At 46.7% G+C, this 24,182-nt stretch overlaps 2 protein-coding genes across 7 annotated transcripts in view; one reads left to right on the forward strand and one right to left on the reverse strand.

Moving 5' to 3' along the window:
- The window catches only part of LOC119176380 (puratrophin-1), a 540,416-nt gene that overhangs the window by 164,529 nt on the left and 351,705 nt on the right, over window positions 1–24,182 (reverse strand). For 5 of the 6 annotated variants that reach the window (XM_075877541.1, XM_075877540.1, XM_075877537.1 and 2 more), the window contains one exon: window positions 18,573–19,272. In XM_075877541.1, coding sequence (XP_075733656.1) covers window positions 18,573–19,272 — 700 coding nt within the window. The remainder of the gene's footprint in view (window positions 1–18,572; window positions 19,273–24,182) is intronic. The other variant, XM_075877538.1, reaches the window with a different exon arrangement.
- On the forward strand, window positions 4,870–9,483 carry LOC142775722 (uncharacterized). The gene is made up of 2 exons (XM_075877545.1): window positions 4,870–6,579; window positions 7,691–9,483. The coding sequence occupies exons 1-2, from the start codon at window positions 6,329–6,331 to the stop codon at window positions 7,905–7,907; spliced, it is 468 nt and encodes a 155-aa protein (XP_075733660.1). The 5' UTR covers window positions 4,870–6,328; the 3' UTR covers window positions 7,908–9,483.

Here is a 24,182-nt window from a genome sequence, read left to right on the forward strand (position 1 = left end):
ATTATATATAACATCACGACTACTAACAATCACTTCACCAAATTTACTCACTAGAAGCACACGTGCGATACCAGTAGCCCCTTTGTAGGAGAGTTTATAGGGTTCCAATGTATAGCTCTCTCGAACAGATAACCTGGCCTGTAAGTTAATTTGCAGGTAATGGTACTTCGACTCAGCGGCTGACAGGTCGTGGCTTCGACTACCGCTCGTGGCGGCCATGTCCGGGCCCTCTCACAGCCCTGACGTTGTCTTCGGGCTCTTGAACAACTTCTACCATCAAAACATTCCTTGAGTACCCAGCCTAGAACAAAGAACGAAGCGCATAACTTTACCCCAAAATGGATGCAGCATGACATATACCTACACTGTTTTTTTTTTCAGCGCTTACGGCCCAACATACAGGGCCGCAAAACGCACTTTACAAAAAAGAACACAGCCACGCCAACCACGTATAATGGATGGAGTAATTTTACTCGCGTGTATGCCTCGCTGAAGAAGTTGGCAACCCGAGTCAAGTTGGAAGCCTCTTCCACAGCAAACCTGCACACGCAATTTAATGCATCTTACTGAGCGGCGTCGACCTCTGTTCCTAAATACGGACACAGGTTTTGGGTCGGCAGCGGGCCGCAGCATCAAGATGATTCACAAGGATAACATAACAGACGCCGGCTTCACCGAGAGCAGGGAACCGCAGCGGACCGCGCCGAGGAATTCGGTAATGAAAAGACTGGTGGTATAGGCACTGGAAAAGGGATACCGTTGCCTCAGCCCCCATTGCCCTTCCCGCAAGGAATCTCCCCACCGAAGAGAGAACTGTACCGGCAACATCTGTGCAGTTGCTGGAGCTACTTAATACTAGAGCGCACACTCGAATGTTACGTACTATATAGTCGTACATGGAGCACCGTCAGCGAGTTATTGAGCGACGTATTTCAGCGCCAACAATCGCTGAAGTTACAAGCAAGTTTGTCTCCCGCGCATGAATACGCTTCACAGTGGTGTTGTATACAGGGGGAGGGGGGTATTTGGGGAGAGTTTAAAGCCCCGCCCACGAAATGTTTGCAGTTTGCATGTATATAAATACACGTGCACATACCAACACATGCACGAACATGCATATGCAAGCCCCCCTCACCGAATGAATATTTTTGGCAACAGCCTTGGTGCCCGAAAACGGTGAAATAGCTCCTCAGCTTATGTTAATATAGCGTATTAGTCTATACTTGTTTTGCTTGTCGAGGTTCGTGAGACAGCCACATATATTATCGAGTACTATAATGCAGCCGTTACCGCATGGCTACCAGACTCTGTCTCTCTCTTTTGTTTAGTAGTAATGAATAATAAAATTGCCTTCAGTTATTCGGCGGTCAAATGACGACATGAGTGCGAAGTTTGTACACATATATATTACATTTCGACTACACGCTGACAGCTCTGTTCGACTAGCATCTGAATCAGTCAACCAATAGGTGTACATCTGAATCAGTTTACCAATAGGTGCCAATACTTATGCCTAATATATCATCATCATCATCATCATCATCATGACTACGCCAACTGCAGGGCAAAGGCCTCTCCCATGATCCGCCAATCAACCCGGTCGTGTGCTTTCTGCTGCCACGTTATACCAGCGAATTTTTAATCTCATCGGCCCACCTAACTTTCTGTCTCCCCTTCGTGTGTTTGCCTTCTCTGGGAATCCAGTCAGTTACCCTTAATGACCAGCGGTTATCCTGTCTAAGCGCTACATGCCCGGCTCATGTCTAGTTCAACTATGATATCCTTAACGCCGGTTTGTTCCCTGACCCATTATACTCTATTCTCGTCTGTTAAGGTTAGACCTATCATTTTTCTTTCAATCGCTCGCTGCGTCGTCCTCAATTTAAGCTGAACCATCTTTGTAAGCCTCCAGGTTTCTGCCCCATAGCTAAGTACAGGCAAGACGCAGCCGTTATATACCTTCATATTGAGAGTTACCATTTATGATTTGAGAACGCTTGCCGAATGTGACCCACCGAATTCTTATTCATCTAGATAATTCACTCTCATGGTTCGGCTACGTGGTTACTACCTGTCCTATAAGTAGACATATTTCTTTAATTCTCCAGCATTTCTCCACCTATCGCAAAGCGATGTTTTCTGCCGAGACTGTTGCACATTACCTTACCTTTGTGCGTATTAATTTTAATTTTCAGACGTATACTCCTCTGCTTTCCGTGTCCAGTTCAGTAATCATGAGCTGTAATTCGTCCCCTGAGTTCTCATCAAGGCAATGTCATCAGTGAGGTAACTAAGATACTCTCTATTAAACTCTTATCTTTAACTCTTCCCAATCTACGGAAACCCCTAAAACCCCAACCCGTGAAACCCCAACCCCTGAAACCCCAACCTGAAAACCCCTTGTTGACACGTGGTCTATATATAACACTGATAAAAAATGAAAAAAAAAAGTAGTATGCTGAGTACAATCGAAAGCATCAAACACCCGTTGTATTACAGCAGCGAAAGATAATTTATGCCGCAAAGACATGTGATCAATTATTCTTTCGAGTAATAAATATATTACCATTAAAATCATTGGTTAACGAAAGTTCATCGAGCCTAATAAGGCGCCTTTCCTGCCTCACTCATTTCGCTTAGCTCCTTTTCTTAACCAAACACAAACATCTGCGAATAGAAAAATAAAACACAGCGTATGTCTGACAAGAGCTGTGATCCAGCTTATATACCGAAGAGAGACAGAAAAAAAAAAGGATGGGTTTCAGTGCAGGATAGGTTTGCAGAAGAGGATATTTTTAGTTTAGGCTGCATTGCAAATACAGCGAGAGATAGGCTCGAGAGAAGAGATAATCCGCCATACGATTTAACAGATTAAAACGCGATATAACGGCCTCGTCTCGTGCACGACACAAACGCGACGATCCACGGCTGCCGAAGTCACACGCGAACGCGTTCTATGCCTTTGCGCCCGCAACGGTCAGCCGCACATCACGTAAGGAATAAAAGGACCCCTTTCAAAAGTCCGTACGCGTTCGCACCGCCATGAAAACAAAGGGGACAGGCCAGCCCGTTTCTCTCGGGAGCGTGAGTATCGCGTAACCGATTTTTTGTTTTGTATTGCTGCCCGCTAGGCTTGGTACTTGCGCCTTCTTCGCTCGCAGTAATAGACGTGGTGCCCCCATCGTCTACCGCTCCCGATTTTTGGTCGGCCGCACTACTCTCGGACGAGTCGGGGAACGGGTTTCTACTTCGGCGAGAAGGGGGCGTTCCTCGGCGATGTATCTCACGTGACAACTTACAAATGAACGCCCGGCTGACACAACGCGTTCTCCATACACAGCGCTGAAACAAACAAACCGCGAAAAAGAAGGCCGCCAAAGAGGTTTCTGGTCCGAATACCAGACCGAGATTCGGTCTCCCGATAATCAACTTAACCTGTTCATGCAGAAGCCAATTAAGGGCGCTAGAGGAAGACGACACCCCGAGCGCTGAGTTTGGGGGGGAAGCTTTCATCGAGCGGTCTGCGTCCTCTCCTCCGCTGCAGCTGACCAGAGGGCAAACGCGGGATGGTGTCATCGTGCGGGCCGCTTATACGGCGGCTACTCACGTTTCCTGCACGCGTGAGCAACCAACCCGTTGCTTGCAGTTGTGGGTACCCGGGGAAAAAAAGTCACAGGATCAAGACGAACAGATCGCGAAATTCGTCAAGTATTCCCACCTCCACGCAGTATCGTATAGCCACGCTTAAAACAGTAGTGGGAAAGTCAAAGTAAAAAAAAAATTAAAAAAAGCATCAGCAGCCAGCCCTCACTCGAAAGAAGGTCAACCGAGTCGATCGCCGGTGATATGCTACCCCCATGATTACGTTTTATTTGCTCTTTCAGGAGCTGCGCATAAGACCGGTGCCCCCGCGTTCAGGATCCTCTCTTCTCCCCTTCTTCCTTTATAGATGTAGCAATATAATAAAAATAAGAAAAGGAAGTGTGTAGGCGTGTCTCACTCATGTAAGTCAAATCTAGCTTATGTTGCCCATTAGAAGCTCCGCTTAAAGCTCTATAAACTGAAGCAACAACCTGATAGGCATCGCACCCCCACCCCCCACACACACGTTTTTAAATGATTCATATGGTAAGCAATTGAGCTGTATACCATAAAGAAGTCAAGATAGTCAATATAAATCCGAATTATTCACTACGGTACGCATCAGCATCTCATCGGGGTTTTAGCACAAACACTCAACCCTTACCTACCTAATGGGTCATTTCATTCTATGCCAAACGTCCCAGCCACTTTGGCGAGGAGAAAAAAAAATTTTGGTCATGTGGCCGCCTTCTGAACTCCGAATGTAGCCTGGCTGTTATTTGTTGAAAAAAATATTTAAAAAGTACGGCTCCCTTTTTTTATACCAAATTTGGTATACATGTCAAGTGAAAGTGCTTGTGTAGGGTGTTTGATGATCAGTAATAATAATGCAGTTTTTTTCTCACACATGCGTCCCAGAGTTTAGCCAAAATTTGTTATGTTTTCATTTTTTTATATTGCAATAATGCACTTGTATGATTATGTGCGCAGTGAATACTTACTACACAGGAGGTATATTTTGAGAAAAGCATATTTTTTTGACCCCTCACAAGCTGTTAAACTTTTCGAGAAAAAATTACGAATTTCACAATATCGTCATTTTTGTGCATTTTGAGACGCACTTTGCCCCATGTGGTGATCCAATTAAAAATCACCTTTGTACATAAATCGAAAGCAAATGAACAGTTGTTTGTTTATAGCAAGATCTTCATTACATTTTTTTGTTTCAAAGAAGAAAACCACTTTTGAAGTTTCTCATCGACGGCAATGGGGAATTTTAAGGCGGCAGCTGTCGTATGACTAAATGGGAAGATAGCCGCTTATGGGAAACTTCAAAAATGATTTTATTCCTTGAAAATTGTAATAATAAAATTTGCCATATGAAAAGAACTGCATTTCCTTTCGAACAAGGTATAAAGGTGATGTTTAATTGGACTACCGCATGGTGCCAATTGCGCCTCAAAATTCACGAAAATGACAATTTTGTGAAACTCGTGATTTTTTTCTCGTAAAGTCTAACCGCTTTAGAGGTCTAAAAATATTTTTTCCTATAAATATACCTTTTGTGAAGTAGGTATTCACTGATAAGATATTCATACAAAGTGCAGTATCGCAATGAAAAAAAAATGCGAATATAACACATTTTGGCAGATTTTTCGAGGTGTACGTGGCAGAAAAACTGTAATATTATCACTGAGCTTCAAATACCTTACACAAGCACCTTTACTCAACTTGTATACCAAATTTTTAAAGAAAGAAGGAGCGGTACTTTTAAAATATTTTTGTTTGCAAACAACACCCAGACGACAATCCCGGAAGTTCAGAAGGCAACCACATGACTAAAAATGTTTTACTCTGCGATACATTCATAAGTTCATTGTTTTCACTGCATTAAATCCGCACATTTTGTTTTCAAATATATTTGAGATGGTCGTCAAAATGGCTATGACGTTTGGCGTGGAATGACCCTATTCGAAATTGCCTTTCAACGGTAAAGATGATAATCACACATAGTCACTTAGCCATCTCCCCGGTAAGAGGGATAGAATCAGGTGCCTTCTCTTTCCTCTCCTCTGATAAATAGCCAGTCATGTATATTACACACTACACCGCGCACACAAACCATTCACAAATCTGAGTCACCAGTTTCCTTGCTGCGTTCAAGGGGCACCTTGGTCCTGACCAAGGCAACAAACTTACGAAGCAGTGAGGTTGCCAGCAAACTGCGTTTCAAGTCAAACAAACGAAGGATAACTAAACGTTAGGACCTTGAGAGGAGATATACGTATACGTAGCACGCAACAGGTGCTTCGGTAACGCTCGGGTGCACAGAAAAAAATAAAGGCAGATGGTTGAGATAGGGACATCGACGGCACAAAATGACTGCATGAATCTAAGGCGAAGGAGAATCAAGGCAGCCAGCGAACGACGCAAGCCTGTATAGCGAATTATTCGCGACAGTTTTCTCTCGAAAAACGCACGGATAAAAAACAAGCGCGTGGGGCGCGCTGGCGTTGACTTCTCCGTCTCTCACTTGACCGGGCACAAGCGAGAGACGGAGAAGCAAGACGCACGCAAAGCAATAGATCGCCAGGTTAACCCAGATCCGCGCGAATGCCAGCGCTCCGATAATTGTGCGTGGGCCGCGCGAACGGAGAAAGGGACGCCGCAGAAAACAAAGAAGCGAGACGGGCGGCGTAAAGAAGCGATCGCGGCGGCAGGAAACGCGACCGTGATTTGACGGGGAATGCAGCAGCAGCGCCGCACTGCGTCGTCCCACTCGCCGCCGCTCGAGATTGCCGAGAAAGCCGCACGCTTGTCTACGCGAAAGCACATAATCGCGTGCGAGGCTGCCGCGCCGGCAAGCTGGAAGGACACGGCGCTACAATTTTCTCGGCGAGCGCGGCTCCTTTTCCTCTCGCGGCGCTGTTTTGCTTATCCACCGCGCCGCCGATTCTGCCGCCCAGACCACCTCCGTCTTCAGAGCGCCCTGCGAAGGTGAGAGCTCCGCGGGACGCCGCTATACGTGCGCCGTATAAATTGCCAATACTGTTTGAGCAGGAAATTCTTGCTCCAATACGCGAGCGACTTGGACGAATGCAAACAGGGGCGTTAAGCACTGTTGTAAAACGCGGCTCTTGTGGAACCCCACCGCTCACTGCAGGGCTCATGTGCGAAACTCTCACGTTCACTTTGCTACACGGCGTGCTTTCCGTCTCAGACGAGACAAAGGAAAGCGCGATAACAACGGGGCGCTCTTTGCCGAGACGCATTGAAAAGATACGCCGTGAAAAGTTTTTGCCGCTCGGGCCACCCGAGGGGCGCGCTATTCGGAGCGAGTTGAATGTTTCGAAACAAATGTCCTTGGCCGGTGACCGGCACCATTGTCGCTGTAATAGACAAGCAAAACGAACGAGCCGGACAAAAATCGGCCATTTACTAGGTAGGTATAATTTACATCACCGACGCAAATTATGCGCTTATGAGTTGATAATTTTCTCGGGAGAAAACACCGCTATGTACGGAGGCGGACAATATAGACTAGGCACAAAGAAAATACAATCGTGGCACTGACCCTCAAAGTGACAACATAAAGAAAGTGTCCAAGGGTTTCTCTTAAATAGGCTAGTTATCATGCTGAGCTCTGATTGGCTTGAGGTATAATTAACAGTGATTGTCCTACAGCTTCGAAATCACAGGAGACTGCTCAGCTTGCAATTCTTTTCGCAACGCTTTCACAACCGATACCTCAATTTATACGAGTTATTTTATTTAAATGAACGTCAATTATCCTTGCTTAATTGATTCTCCTGATTTATTTATTAGATACGAACGATGGGATATTTGGTAAATTAAAACGCTGGCTACCATCGTTTCCGTTAGTCACACGACACAATCTGCGTAGTTCATCATTAACGAAAAAATCAATTCGACACTCCTTTATGTATCCTTCATTGCTTTTTACTTGTTGCAGAGGTTTACAAATTAAACCAAGCATAAGGCATTAAGTACCTCGTCAGTTTAATGCGCCTTCTCACGAGATATGACGCAACGGCGAGCACGGTGCGACAGAATAAATAACCCCACATGCGCTTGTTCCCTTTTCCAGCGAACATCTTTCTGCCGCAGGAGGTCAGCAGCCTAAGGAAGAGGCGGGTCGGAATCATCGTGCCCGCATCGCGTTGCCAAGGAAGAGGACCCGGCGAGAGATGCAAGAGCGCGCCGCAGAACTGAATGCGAAACCGCCACCCAAGGGCACGCACCTCGTTACGCGGATTCTGCCAGGTTTGCCCCGTAGGCGATTGCTCGCGCGTACACCTAAGTAGGTCGCCGCTTGAACAGCGCCAGCCATTCAGTCGAGATTGGCGACTTCCTGCGGGTATGCACACACGCACAACGAGCGGCTGCTCGTTTCGCCGTGTGATTGCGCGAGCGGCTGAGTTTGTCTTTGAGCCTGGCAGGCGACGCGTCGGTCGCAGTGACTCACGCCGGACGCCCCCTGCAGGCCGCGCCTCGTCCGCACCTCTCCCGCGTCGTCGTAAATAAGCAGTGCGCCAACTTCCCACGAAGACGCCAGGTCGGCAAGGCTAAACCGCCGCACACACACACACAACCGCGCGACGAGCGCGTAAGCTAGAACCGCTTTCTTCTTCATTTTGTGCGCCTCTGTACTCTTCCTGCGCGGCCATTTTATATCTTAAAGAACGCACGATGTTTTTTTCACAATGAAGTTTGGCAGAAATTCGGACGTACGCGTAAACTCTCCCTCGTCGTGACGACCTTGGCTCGCTCGTATACGGCGTCTATCTTTTTCCGTAACTAAAAAGGACGAATTCCGAGAAAACTTTGTAGCACTCGACGTACAGCCCACCACGCGCGTTCTCAATTCACGCATTTCACGTTTGACACAAAGTGTATAAGCACGAACAAGGAATGAAAAAAACAAAAATATGAAAGTTCTCCATTCCCAGAAAATGCACGACACCGTCGCTGGGACGATTGGCGCGCTCGTTTGGGCACACGTATGCTATAACGATTCGCCGCTATAAAAGGCTGTGCATCACCGCACGCGCACACACACATGCACACACCATCAGAGCTTTGCTGGTGCACTTGCGGATGGTTCCAACGCGCACAGCTGCCAGCAGGGCACCCTTGCACAGCCTTTCTCGCGAGCGCCACAGTACCAGGGCAAGCCGATAGAAAATTGCACCCGGGAACAGCGGGGGCTAAAAATACAAAGCCATTAATTACGCCGCAAACAAGCATCATTGAAGTGCACAACGTCGTGTAAAATTGGTTTAGCCCTGCCTACCGCGAGCGCTGCGTGAAAGTGGGGTGGGTGCGTGCCTGTAACGACTGCGAAATTGCCGCAGCCTTTCCTTACACTTACGCCAAAATTATTCGGAGGCAGAAACGCGCCCTGGCACTGTCGATGAAGCGGCCTGGGCGCTGGAAAATAATGAAGCGCAACAGGAGCGGCGCGCGCTACAAGCCTTTTTCAGTTTCTGTTTTTATACGCCAATGTGGCCGCGCGCATCAAGTGGCGCAGCATAGAGCAATTACCGAACCCACGAGTCGAACATGAACCCCCTCCACCACCCCTCACCACTTTCTCAAACATCGCCTGCCCTGGATTATAAGCTCCAAATGGCATGCAGAAGACTATGCTGAGGCGGCTAAGCGCTGTTCGAAATAGAAAATAGTAACGCTAGGCATACGTTACACGGTGAAGCTTTCAATTTAACGACAGCGGAAGTGTGTGGTCGTCTAGAGACGTGACAAGCTAAATTTACGCGGAGGCACCGAATGCAGCCGTTGACGGTGTATGCATGATATTATTGCATCAAACAGATCACGCAGATCACGATCAAGCGTATTTCGACAAGCTCAATAGTATATATATATATATATATATATATATATATATATATATATATATATATATATATATATATATATATATATATATATATATATATATATATATATATATATATATATAGAACAACTTGGTTCTATTTATTTCTTCGCCAACCCTCAGTATACGTTATGCAAACAAGCCTGCTCGATAAGCTGCTATCAACGCCTCCGCCATTTATTAAGAGAGAGGAAAATGAGATGAAAAACTCTTGGGGCAAATTAGCTGAAAGATAAACGACCAGTTTGCTACCCTTCCCTTGGAAAGTTGTAAAGAGAGGTCGAAAGATGAAAAGAAAAAGCCCACACACACACATCGATAACAAAAAATAATTAAAACTGCAACGTTTCGCAGAAAAGCAGGCAGAGTAAGTGCATGGATGCCAATAACGACACTCACGAATGCCGCACACTGGGCGTCTTGTAGCATGGCGATTAAAGCCGTACTACTTTGTCGGAACACAGTTAATCACGTGCTTTTTTATTTTCGTTTGAACTCTCGACGATCATCTCATCCGCGTCGGTATGGGGCGTCGATCTATCAAAAATGAAATGAACGCTCACGTTGCGCCATGCCAGTCAAGCGCCCACTGAAAGCCAACTTCAGAGATTAATGATACGGAACTAAAAGGAAGAATGTGCCCAGACCCCCAAACAGGCGCCATTCTCGAGCAGCTCCTTTCTTCTCTCTCTGTTGATGTACTTTAGGAGAAAGTTGAGACCAGTCGTTCGTCATCATTTCCACCGATAAAAGATCCCGTACAGAGAGCCCGCCGAACTGAACGCCCGCGCCAAATATATACGATAGTTCGGTTCAGCGGAGCACGCCGAAAGCGCGAAATATCCAGTGTCATACTGAGCAGTAATTAATTGAGGAGATTTAACGTCCCAAAACCACGATATGATAATGAGAGGCGCCGTAGTATATATACTTGCAGGGATACAGAAATTCCGACCACCTGATATTCTTCAGCGGGCAAATTCTGCGCCCCGAACGACAGCTGATGCATATGATGCGGTAAAGACCAGTGTGTAATACTATACATAAGACAGAGGAAGCATAGAAAAAACACACTTACATAAAGAGCGGACACTCCCGTAGAGCCGTGCGGTCCAGCTACTGCGCTGCCTTCAGCGCCACAAGTGGTTGGTTAGACCCGGTAATGTCTTCAGTATAAGTAAAATAACAATTTTTTTTTCTTTCCGACGCTGGGCTTTGTTTGAACCAGTAGCATCATTCTTCAAAAGCGAGTGTCTTTACCACTAAGCTACTCACCCATGCTCCGGCGAAGGGAATGCATGTACATCACATCTAAACCACACGAATGTGCCTCTTTGTGCAAAACAAATGCAGAAAGACAACACTTTCCAGTCACACTTTATTGTTTTATATTGTGATGCATTAAAGTGTCCTCAGCGGGACATGATATAGAGCGGACATAGAAAATTACACAAGTTAATAAAATTCTTCGCAAAAAATTGATGCCGAAATGGGGCAATAATTGTCCTACTGAAAGGCTCTTACATGTCTTAAAAAGGGCGTAAAATCGAGTATGGGTACGCCATCTATCGGTTGGTCAGACCCTTTCTTGCTGGGCCACGAATAGGCCCCAGTGGCCAGTCTTAATATAGTATATTTCTCTATGGAGGAAGGGTACGAGCTAACCCTTTTTTTTTTTTTTTCATGCTCGCCCCTTCGCGCGGGACAACACTCCTGCCACGGTTCTGATCTTACTCAGCCATGGAAAAAAAAAAATGGAAAGAAGGAGACAAGAAAACAGAAGCTTCGATTAGCCGCTCTCGTTGGTCCCAACCAAGCAAGACATTGCACGCAGTTTCAATAGTGAAATCGGGTGTAAGCATTGAAGTGCTGACCCTGTCGCGGTGGTCTAGTGGCTAAGGTACTCGGCTGCTGACCCGCAGGTCGCGGAATCGAATCCCGGCTGCGGCGGCTGCATTTCCGATGGAGGCGAAAATGCTGTAGGCCCGTGTACTCAGATTTGAATGCACGTTAAAGAACCCCAGGTGGTCGAAATTTTCAGAGCCCTCCACTACGGTGTCTCTCATAATCATATAGTTGTTTTGGGGCGTTAAACCTAACATATCAATCAATTCATGTGCTGTTTTTCTGGTCGTTATCACGGCTTCCGACAAACGGCACGGAAGTGACACAAATAGCTTTGCTTGAAAGTGTCCCATATATGAACAACGTGCAATCTGCATTAATGGTCATTTTGTAGCACTCAATGCCACCTTCCAGGATTGGGACTAAATTCGAAGTCACGCTCAACAGAAGCAGCAAACTGCCATCAATTATATTTCTGTTTATCACGCAGTCGTCATAGAATAAACAGATTTTTGATGGAATGTTAGCTTAAAAATTAAGTTCAGAAATGACGACCACTCAGATACAACCTCTTGAGAGAACAGGCAAAATCGGTAAGTCGCAGTCACTAACACGAACAAAGTGATCGTGGTTAGTTGGAAAATACAATAGTGTCAACATTAAGGTCAGTAAGTTGACGAAGGACGCTAAAGCAAAGCATAACCAACTTAATTGAATGCTTTCGAGAAATCGAGATAATGCAGCCTGTTATCGATTCGACAATGTACAGTATGATGCAACACATTAGTGAAAATTAGTAGCGGTGTTTCACTACGAGAGTTCTCACGTGACAACCGCGTCCCGCTGGTGTGAGTAACTGTATGCATCACGGAAAGGTGGTTACGTAAGAAAATATAAAATGCTCTACAATTTCGCATGTCACGATTGCGAGGGAAACAGAACGACAGTTAAGAGGACCAAGGGTTACTCTGCCCTTGTACATTGCTGTTGTTATCCCGACACTCGGACCAATCGCACCTTCAAGTAACTGATAAATAAAAGAAAAGTAGCTTAAAACAATACGAAAAAAAAACAGGCCTGCGCGGAATGCGCAGCACATGTCACAGCGAAAGCTGGATGAGCGGCCTTTTCTGAACACTGTTTGGGTAACTGCTGCCACTTCATGAGTACCCACAGCGCCATAAATAGTCATAATTTTTGTTTACTAGGCCAGCATTCCCTATGCTATCCTTCGTCATTCTTCGGAGAAGCGTGGTATCCGCTACACAGTTGCTAGGAATTTTGTGAATTTTTTTTATGCAGTGGCTGATGACGATGAAGCAATTGTGCCTGAAGTGGGTATGCGCCAGTGTTATTAGGGGATAAAGCGCATTGGACGACCCACTCGTTACGCTATTCGCATTGTGTAACGCCTGGTTGTTACTTTGTTGTTCAACAATGCTTCATTATTCCTATTAACGCGATTCCTTTCCCAACATCAAGCCTGCCTAACCCGTTTAAAAACGAGTTCCAAGCACCGGCGTGGCTCAGTGGGACCCGAGTTTGAGTCCCATTTGTTTCGTTGGTGTTTTTATTTTTTTTTTATTTTTTGCGTTACTGGTTACGGACACCAGCGGCGGAAGCCGTGGCGGACAACTACAGCGCCACTCGTGATCCGTGTTCTGATCTCATCACAGCTTTCGCTGTAATATGTTAAACCACGTACCTACGTGCATTTCTTTCTCTCTATTTTTCTTTCTTTCTTTCTTTCTGTCTTTCTTTCTTTCTTTCTCTCTCTTTCTTTTTTCTTTCTTTCTCTTTTCCTTCTTTCTTTCTTTCAGGAATATCGACACATGACGCTTCCCGTTTCATGCGACGGCATTGTCCAACCACGAATGTACACACCTTTGTCGCACTTTGCGTAAGCATCACCTGCGCGAGAGACACATTACCATCTCTCTATAAAGCAAGTGCGCATATTCATAGCACTTGGCACTGGCACTATTTCTCGCCATATCTAACGGCATGGAATCTTTTACTATGCAACCGAACGTGACGGCGAACGCTTCGGGTCACGTAAGCTTCAGCCATCCGCTGCACCTGTCTCCGAAACGGTGTCAGCTAGCAGCTGCTCCCAAAGGGGAAAAAAAGTGCTATAGAGAGTGGATGACCCGCATAGCACAGTGCCTACTTTACTTTGTTGGCGCAATGACTAGCCTACAAAGCTCGAATAGATGTGACACGATCGATAAGCGCGAACCTTGGAGAGAGCAAGCCATCCGACAAACCAAAAAATCGACATAGTAAATATAGCTAACATGAATACGCCTTCGTCTGCAAAAACTGAGAAGGTTGTTTCACTGTACGTATTGAATTTGGAGCAGACATTTATAACATAAGAATGCACTCTAACTCGCCCTTATTGTCGTAGTGGACGCATACGTAAGCATTCGATTGATCTTGTTGGTTGATGATATCAAGCTTAGATGGCTTGCTTTGCGACAACAACAAAAATCGTGAGAACCGAGAACTTGGCATGGCCATATGTGGTGCTAATTACTAAATCTTTTTCCGACCCCGGGAACAGTGACTAGATATTAAAAAAAAAGCGGTGCATAAAAGCAAGCAAAGCAAAGCAAAAGCTTAGGGAAGTTTTGCGACTTACATCTTTCTTTAATGCAGTACCTTCCGTAGCTGCATCTTCTAATGGGGACCCCTAAGACTAATGGCGTCTATACCACGAAAGAACTCGTGCATTCGGTATTCTCAAGAATGTGAACTTATTTTAACAGCTACACTCATGCATTTCCGATATTTTGAATCATGCGAGCTAACTACGGTCCTCTTCAAACAGTGCTGTGAAATGGTAGTTGTCGTATTCAAGAGTTCGCTCGCAATGTCACAGCACGGTGCAATTGGCGCGCATTGAGAGCGGCACCCGAGAGCCATTGCTATGATACCGCTTGCTGTATTTTTATTGGCGCTTTAGCATGTGGCTTGGGGTGTCTTACACGAACGCCTTTGCTTGCTGCATCGCATGGGCAGACAGTGCTGCGTGTGACCATTGCGGCGCTGACGAAACCATCGAACATATTTTTGTCAGTGCCCTCAGTACAACTGTCAGAGGCAGTCTCTGTCAGCAGTGTTTGCACGCCTCGACGACCAGCCGCTTACCGAAAAATTAATTTTGAAATGCCGGAAAGATCGAGCTTCACGATGAAAAGCAACGAAGGCCCTACCGAAGTTTCTGCGATCGACCCGCCTCGTCGAACGATTGTGACAATCTAGTTTGTGTGAGTTTCCTCGTCGCTCCCGCTCTCTTTCTCTCTCTCATCCCATTTCCCTTACTTTTCTGTCTCCCATTCCCTCTTCCTCAGTGCAGGGTAGGAAACCAGATATTTGCTTTCTGGTTAACCTTCCTGCCATTCTTCATAACACATCTCTCTCTCTCTCTCTCTCTCTCTCTCTCTCTCTTAGCATTCCCAGGGTTACCATTTTAGGATTCCCAATTATTACCAAAGCTAAAGTATTGCCACGAGAGGGCTCACTAGGCGGGATGTATAGGTGCGTGCTTTCAATTGAATTACAAGTCACTTTAGCCAGTTCGTTACCTAGATGTGTTTCACCGAAAGCTGGTGCCTACATATTTAAACAAAAGTTTCAATTTTCCAGCAGAGCCGCGAGGGCAATGTGCCTGCACTGAACTGCGGTGTCGTTATATAGAGGGCTAGGCCATAATATCAGCGTAATTGCCATAAAATGAAGTCAAAACTTGCCATTTTTATCATCTCGGCGTAGTTTCTCCTCGTCTAGATTTTTTTTGTTTTTTTTTTTCGCAAGATACCGCAACTGTCAGAGCAACGGACTAATATCATCATTAAGTTCTTCATGAGAAAGTTACAAAACCTAGCAAGCAAGCTTTCTTGCACTTTTCATACGCAATGGCACTGCGTCCCGTGTTCGGTACAAGTGTTGGGTGCAGCGTATAGCGCGTCGCATGTTTAAGTCACCATGGCCGGGCTAAAGTACGCGAGGCGCACGAATGAAAACACCCGTTTCCTGAAACTGGCGAGAATTGCGTTATTGTTGTACGTCGGAATGAGTTCCACGCGTCTCGACGCATGACGAGAGGAAGCACGTGGCTTTTTTTTTTCATTTTTAGGATTATTTTTTAGCAATGTATGACCTCGCGAAAAGCAAAAGAGAAGAAAGAAAGACACCAACTGAGCGGTCATCCACCCGCTCACGGTTTGGCAAAGCGATGCCGGTTTCCTACAGCGGCGAAATGAAAGCGAGCGGTGGCGAAAAGCCAGAAGCCGCAATAATGTGTCGCCCGTGCTCGCAGGGCCAGTGTTCAAACGTTCTCCATGGCTGCTTTCAGCTAGTGCGACGCTTGAATATTTATACGACGCCATGCAGAGTCAACGAAAAACAACTGCACAGAGTGAAAACAAAAAAGGAAGCAAGAAAGACCCAGGGGGAAAAGGAACCGCTAGCAAAAACGACGCGACGCCGAGAATCCTCCAGGTAATATTTTGCTCAGAATTTGTACACTTAAGTAGTTAGCTGCTTCTTATTTCTTTCTCCACACAAACTGCATTTGTAAGAGCTGCCATAAATTCTGAGCAGACGCCGTCTTGCTTATAGCTACAGGTCGCTGAAAAAATAAAGAGCAGGAATAAAAAGAAAGTGACAGCACTTTGAGGGCTTTCCTTTTCCTGTAAACATCACAGACAGCTCATGTCACCTTCACACGATACACGCACACACGCGGGGGGAAAAAGAAGGAGAAGGCAAGAAGTAGAGGGATCAAAGAGTTACGTTCGCAAACCGTTATATCGCGTTTTGTGTTGACTCTTTGTGGCGTTTTCACTTTACGAAAAGGAAAACGTGAATTTGAGAACGAGAAATCGAATTCGGCGCTGTTTCCGCGCTTCATTTATCGTCTAAGAAGTGTAGGAGCGGCACTCCGTGTCATTATATCGTTCGCAAGAGCGTGCTCTGTGAAATTATTAGGTATATAATGGGGGCAAACGTGGAGATCTATATACGCAAAGACGGTATATAAGACCGCTGTATATGGGCGTCTTGCCAGCCAGCTTTGTATAGGCGGCTCTTTCTTTAGCCAAATGCACAGACATCATGCACGAGGTTTGCGCGCCCCAAAATGACAATATAAAATAAAACCTAACTTCGACGATGCTATGCCCGAACTAATACACTTCAAAGAAAAACTAAGGCCCTGGAAAACGTTATACTTTTGTTCTTTTTTGTGTTTATTTTTCGTCAGTAAAACGAACGGTGCCCCACCTGTATACACGGTATCGCCAGAGCTGTTGTAAGCGGTCCATTGATGATAAGAAACAAATACGTTGCATTATACTCAGCCCAACTGGTGAATTCTGCACACTTCAACTTTCCGCCACTATCTTAAGCAATAGGAGGTCAGCGCTGCAGTCGTGGCAACACGGCACTATACAAAGGAGCACCTGTCCCACGGTGCAACAACCGGCCGGAATTCACCCGCCGTGCGCGCGAACATCGAGGACAGGGCCTGCGCTCGAGAAAGCGCACACGATATCCAGATTACGTAGCGGATGAAGTCGTAAAAAGAAAGATCAAAGTGGCGCCCGCTACGACAATAAAAATGTCTCTGCAGTGCACTGCCCTGTCGCGCCCCTTAGCTGGAGCCGATGCAGAATCAGAGCGGTCATAAAGCGCCGATGTTTATGAGAACGGGTCATATAGCCGCGGGGATCACACAAACGCAAGAACCGATTGACCTGCATACAGTTCTAAACTTATCGACGAAGTATACACTCACGCGAGTCAGTATTCGCGTGCCACTATGCTATGCCGACCAAGTATTGGAGCGTGGTACACTTTTTTTCCCATAAGTATGGTTATCTTATGCAACGTGGCGGCTAGCTGCGAATATCGCTTCTGTGAAAGCACTTCACTGAGTACTCCTAGCTCGATATATATACTTTCCGAAAATAAACGCGCAGGCACGACTCGTCCTTTGCCTTCTTGTGCACCACGTCGCAAAAACGACCAGACATATATACAACGAATGGATTAAAAAAAAAAAAAAACTCTCCCGAGGCTGGGTGTAGTTCCGACTAAAGTGTGCGCAGCAAGTGAGAGCGTGTCACCTGAAACTTCAGAAAGTTGTTGTCAACATCGGTGCGATTCCCCTCCACCCCCAAAAAACACAAAAAAACAAAAGAAAGAATACGGGGAAGTGAAGTGCTGCCAATACATTTAAACATACACATAAATCATTAACACCCCATCGGTGCCAGCCGTTGAAATCAAAATAGTGAGGTTTAAAACTCCTAAATCACCGCATGGGATGGCGATTCAGATGACGCATGGGATGACAGATGACGTATTTACTCCTAAATCGAGTATTTTACGGAGTACCTTCTCTATCAAAATGCGCCTCTGTGACTGGGAGCTAGTCGACTCGGGGACGTCGTACTCAGCAGCAAAACATCATATCTACTGAGTCACCCTGGCGGTACAACTTAAAGAAGCTTCGCAAATGAAACAAAATGAGGTGCTCTGCAATAGATCCTGGGAAGGTATGACGGACCACCTGGTATGCTACTCCAAATAGGAATGGTGAGAAATGAAACGACACCTACTATGCATTACCAGCCACAATACGCAACTTGCAGAGTAGGAAGTTCCGTGAAATCTTTAACAGCACGCGCGGTGTCTACGTTTTAATCATGGCAGCTCAACATACATTCCGCCAACAGGATCGCGGAGCACTGTACTGTATGCAGACCACTCGTTATTAGAAGCATATATAAAGAGAAACCTGGAACCTTTTTATGAATAAATTTCATAAGAACGAGCTTATTTGAGCTGGTTCCTAAGATAGGTGGCGTCAAAAAAGGCGAAAGTGGGTTTCTTAACATGTCACTGCCTGTGGGCGTTATCAGCGAAAAATGCTGTGGTTACTAAGTGGCGAATACGTAATAACTTTTTTTAAATTTTTTACCCTAACTCTCGCCCGCACCACGGGCATTTTTATTGCCGTTACAGACGACCAGTAAATAAAGAAAAAAATCGCATGAATAATCTGGACGTACACAAACTCGCAATTGTGCTCTATAAGCTCTCTCCAGCACAGCATTCACAAACGTCGGCCCATCAAAACGAGACCGATACATCATCGATTGCGTTTTCATGAAGCCTTCTAGCATCACCAAAACGAAGGAGTGAATTCATTTACCTAACTCACCTGGAAGCAGCATACCAGCGCAGGCGCCTTCCCTGGACGAAGAGTCGTCGCTCGACGATGGTCCGGGATCGACTCCGGAGGACGCGCTCGTCCTACGGCTGACAGAGTCGACGCTCGAGCCGCCGCCGCTGCTGCTGCTCTTGGAGCATGGGCAAAAGGCGGCCGTCGGCTGGTCCTTGGCGGATTCGTCGTAGCCAGTGGGGCCTTCACAGTCGTCCTCGGGTTGCTGCAGCGGCGATGAAGCGTGGCCCTTGCAGGGACAGTTCTCCGGGCGGTGTCCGGAGAGCCAGTTCTTATTGGCCGCCAGCAGAGAGTCCCACTCGATTCTCTCTAGACCCCGCTCGACAGAGACGAGCAGGTGCTTGAGCAGAGTCACCAGCTGCTCGTCCGTCTCCTGTCCTGGGGCCGTCCAGTCCATGGCCAGGAGCCGTCCGAGGTCGTGCGCATCGATTCTCCTGCTACAGAGGTGCCCCAAGTCGTCGCGGTATTTGAGTACCAGCTTCGCCGGACAGGGGCCTCGGTCCTCGGGACCCACGGCGGCTGCCAGGTAGAAGTCACCGGGTCGAAGCAGCGAGGAGTCTAGCTCGCACAGCTGTATTGCCACCCGGCGGGTGAAGCAGAGTGGCCACGCCTGGTGGATCTGCAGGCCACAGCAGCCGGCGCAGCACGCTCCAGAGTCCGGGCGCGCTTTCTGCGCGAAACGAGGTAACGTTGCGCTCAGAAAAGGTGATCAAACGAGCCGCCAGTAAGTTTTACCACAGGTGTTTCAAAGCGCTAAAAGGACGACGAAATTGGATCGCGCTAAAGCACGCAGGGACACAAGTGCCAGCGTTTTTACATTGGGGTTAGCTTTAATTTTTCTTCGCTTGATTTTTTTTTCTCGCTGTACGTTCCAACTCATTTTCTCTCTGTGTCCAACACGCCGACATGCACACAACGGGGTCACTTCTACGGCACAGCTTACACATATTTTATTTAGTACACATATACACAGAAAAGTTTCCTTCATTCACTCCCAAAAGTAACATTGGCGCCGATCAGATGCACTGAATTTCCATCCTAAACTTCCGGAGAGGTTGCAAAAAAAAAAAAACGGCACCCCATACTCAATAATCAAGGTCGCTCTGTCCGAGCCCGCTGCCTTCCGAGCGCACACTTGATTCTTCGGCGGAGTAAAAATGTCCTCGCGGCGTTCCGTGATTTGAAACGACCAGCGCAACGACTTGTGACATTATGACATCACATTGTAAGCGCGTAATAAAACAAAAAACGCTCATTCCAGCAATGCCGATGCAAGGGAACCTCGTATACGACATAAATGGACCCGGCTTCACGAGACCCGCTATATCGCGCAAAGAGAAAATTACGGTGGCGTATGAGCAGCCTCGTCGGTTAACCGGAAACCGGACCCGATAAATGAGCAAGATTGACTCGTTCCTAGGTCAGCCATTAGACCGTGCGCGCGCTGCCTAACAAGGTCCTAAAAGGGGCGCACCAAAGAAACGTAAAGGAATGATGACGCTCAAGGATAGGGCTCTATATAAACCCAGCACGGGAGGGTGCCTGCTTTTGAACAAAAACGGCAAGCGCGCCCGCACGCGATATCCTCGCGGCAGCAACCGTCACGGACGGAACTCGCAATGACCGTCCGGCTCCAAAGCAAAGCTGTTGCACAGCAATGAAAACGGCGAAGGAAGCGGGCGGCGGCTGCGCCAGGAAACAGTTATGCCACTTACGAGCGTAGTAAGTGCGTGCCATGTAATTTTGCTAACGCGCAGTATACACCGCCTAATAACCATTCCAGACGAAGGAAAGCACGTCCCAGAGGCCTGAACGGCCAAGGCGCTCCGCTATGTTCTAAACAATTGGACCCTCTCCGCGGAGTAAAGCACACCTCGATACCTTAGTTGGGCATAAAAGTAGACGCTGAGAGCTTTGTGCCCGTTGTATAGAACGACAGGTGGTCGAAATAAATGCGCGTCACTCCGACATGCGACATCTATCAAGTATACGGTGCTGCTTAGAAAAAAAAAAACGTCGTTATATATGAACACACACGTCTACCACACAGGAAAGTCCCAATAAAATGAGTTTGGTCATGCCTGAGCGAGCACCTTCTATAAAGAATGAGAGAAGCGATAACCTCGAATGCTGGGCATAATCACAATAGACAAATGAAGTATTGCGATTGACTGGTCACAGAAAAAGAAATGTGTGAAATAGAAACGTGAATCACTCTATATGTGGCTCTGAAATTAAGATCTGCACAAGTTCATAGGGGTGAGTATTCCTTGAACGGCACCACATTGTCACAGGAATGGTTATATAACGCACACTCCATGGAGACTCGCGTTAGTCGGGATATGTCGAAATATGCACGTCGACAGCATATACGGACACATCGAAGCGCAAGGAAAGCTATAGGTACGAGTGAAAGAGTAAAAGCTTCCTCTCTCTCTATCTCTCTACCTTTTAATCCTATCCTTCTATTCCCTTTTCTACCCCCATCCTTCGTGAGCTACTGCTGAGGTGTCCTCCCCCTGAGAGACAGTTACGGAGCTCACTTTTTATATAATCACCCCCCCCCCCCGTGCCGCTCTTTTTACGAAAATAGATGCTGCATCTGAGCGGAAAGGCTATATGCAAGCCACTGCTTTCGCATTACGTCACGCATTTAGACAAACACACAAACGAACATACACAATTCTTCCAGTATGTTTCACAGACTGACGGCGACTGTGCTTATACAAAGGCAAAATCGAGCGGCTTTAGTGAGCAAGCGCGTAATAATGCGCTGTTGCCTCGTTAGAACAAAGTATAGGCAGTCTTACGCTGGAAATAATGTTACAGCAGCTGATGTTCGCCTGTCAGGCTAAAAAAACTGCTTATAGAAGGTGTCAAGACAGCTTCTGTGAAACTCTCCAGGAATATAGTCATTAAAGAATTATCCACTTAGCCTCGATGGGCGGCCCCGCCGCTGAGGCCTAGTAGATATAGCACTCGACTGCTAACTCGATGGTCACGGGATCGAATCCCGGATGCAGCGGCTGCATTTTCGATGAAGGCGAAAATGCTGGAGGCCCTTGTGCTTAGGTGCCCGTAAAAGAACGTCAGGTGGTCGGAATTTCCGAAGCCCTCCACTACGGTGTCTCTTACTGTCATATCATGGTTTTGGGATGCTAAACCCCACATATTATTAACCTCGATAGGCGGTTAGCTATAGCCTCGTTCTGCTTACTCATCGGATCATCCGTCGTCACTTGCTGTGAACTCAACAGAGCAAAGAGAAGCCTCCGCACATATAGTGATCAAGTGCATAAGAAAACGGCTTCAACGAGATTGAGAAGCAGCGCACACTGCGACAACCGTAACAACGCGACAAAGACGGAGGTCTGAATTCTTGCGTGCCCCAAATATCTCGTTGAACCCCTGTAAGCCGGGGTCGCAAACAAATTAAGTGATGTGCTCAACAGCGGTAGTGGGATGAATTCTGAAGAGCTCGGAGATTACTAAAAAGGTCGAATAAATAAATTTAGTATAGTGGCGATGAAGATAGCCATGAAGGCCGATCCCGCAAGGTGACCAAGGGTGGAGCATAACCTCGGTAAGAATTCGGTGGCAACACAGACGTGAGTCTGCTTGTACGGCCGTTAAGCGGTCACATACTGCGGAAAAAACTATTCCAGAAGTAGTTCCGCATACCAGTGGTGCTTCTTTTGCCCGTACAGGATATACTTCCAGTTCTGTAGACGCCCGATGACGCGCCGATATAAGGTTTTACGATGACTGCCGCTATAGATGTGCTTTATCGCAGCGGAACCTGCTTCTAAAGACCAAAACGAAAAACAAATCCAGCAGATATATATATATATATATATATATATATATATATATATATATATATATATATATATATATATATATATATATATATATATATATATATATATATATATATATATATATATATATGCGCGCGCTTTGAACGAAGCGTTACGAGGAGGATGAACGTCTCCTTGGGTTCTCTGCAATAGTGCACAATATCGTGGGCTTGGCTTATCAACATCGAGACTGGCGCCTAAAGGGTAGCTTATGGCCACTTCTGCCGAATTGAAGGATTTGTATACGGGCATACATGGGTAGCAGTCATCGGCATATTTCTCCTCGGTCCAGTAACTCCTGAGAATAGCTTGTTGAGTCACAGGAGTACATATGTAATGTTTATTGCAATGATACAGAAGCGGATATAGCCAATACTGCAACGACGAATCACGTTGCCCGACATGATGCCTGTAGTTACAAGGCCCCCCCTTTTTTTTTTCCCAAAGCAGTGAAGCACTGGGGGGGGCTCTAGCTGCAATATAACATTTGGTGAGTGGCTCCCCTCCAGGCTCGAACCGTGATTTTTATTTTTTTGCGTCCACCGGAATTTTTCGTTCATCGACAACACCGCCAACGCCGGCGCGGGTTTTCCTCATCGTTCCTTAACGCTGTGGCGTCAAGATTTACAAAGTCTACTCTCTCCGTTCCTGGGCTGATATGCACTGCACCATCACCTCTTCGCCGAGTAGAGAACGTCACACTGATGTGATGTGTGACCACATCGCGATGACCTTCCACTCGCGGGGGGCTATAGGATAGTCATCCACCGGATAAATAAATAAAGTGTTTTCTGTACCTTTCTCTGCGTGGCATAGCTGCATTCCTTGGCCGGGGTATGTGGGTATGCACCGCACGTGACTACGTGAAAGGGTTTCATAAAATTCGCGATGGGCATGTGATGCTACTTACATCGTAACCCGTTTGTTAACCTTGTTTGTGATACCCTGGTGTCATCTTATACCATGTTAAGGAGACGACCACAGGTGCATCAGAAAACGAACGGACGGACGGACGGACAGATAAATAGATAGAAAGAAACTGTCAAGTACCTTTGGTTCACTAAAAAATGCTTCACGTTTTGGAACAACAGATAAGCCGTATTGCGAACTTTGACTCGCGTGCACAGACGTGCTCTGAGTCGCATGGGAATCGCAATGGAACGCCACACATCGGTTGCCACCGTTCCCCGTCTGGCGCTCCCCCATCCGTTTTTTATGATCATCCCTTTGCTACAAAGAGAGAGAGAATGAAAGGTACAAGGTGGCCTGAGGGGAAGAAGGAAGAGGCGAACTCGAGACGAGGCATCTGAAGCAGACAAAACCACCCATGAAACTATCCCACTTTTTCACGACCTTAAATAAAATGAAAAGGTGAAAATGCAGCCAACGCGAAACTAGTAAAACGAAACCGCGGTCCCACTACAGTGTGGCGGAGACAGAGCTAAAGTTACACTCGCCAGAGACCTTGCCTCTTCCCACAGGACTCGCATACGGCCTTCAACAAAAGCAGCGGCGCTTGCAGGGGTCAGGTTCGCGGGAAAGCATGGACCCCGCCCACTATGCGAACCACGGTGGCGTCTGATTGGCGGGCGTCCAGGCGCGGAGCCGATCCGTGACTTGAGACGGGGAAGAGCGAGCGGTCGCCAGACAGACGGGAACCTGGTCCCTCTGGGGGCCAGGAGTGGCACACCAAACTTCTCTCTCTCTCTCTCACGCACGT

This window comes from Rhipicephalus microplus, chromosome X (genome assembly GCF_043290135.1).
Source record: "Rhipicephalus microplus isolate Deutch F79 chromosome X, USDA_Rmic, whole genome shotgun sequence".
Taxonomy (NCBI): Eukaryota; Metazoa; Arthropoda; class Arachnida; order Ixodida; family Ixodidae; genus Rhipicephalus; species Rhipicephalus microplus.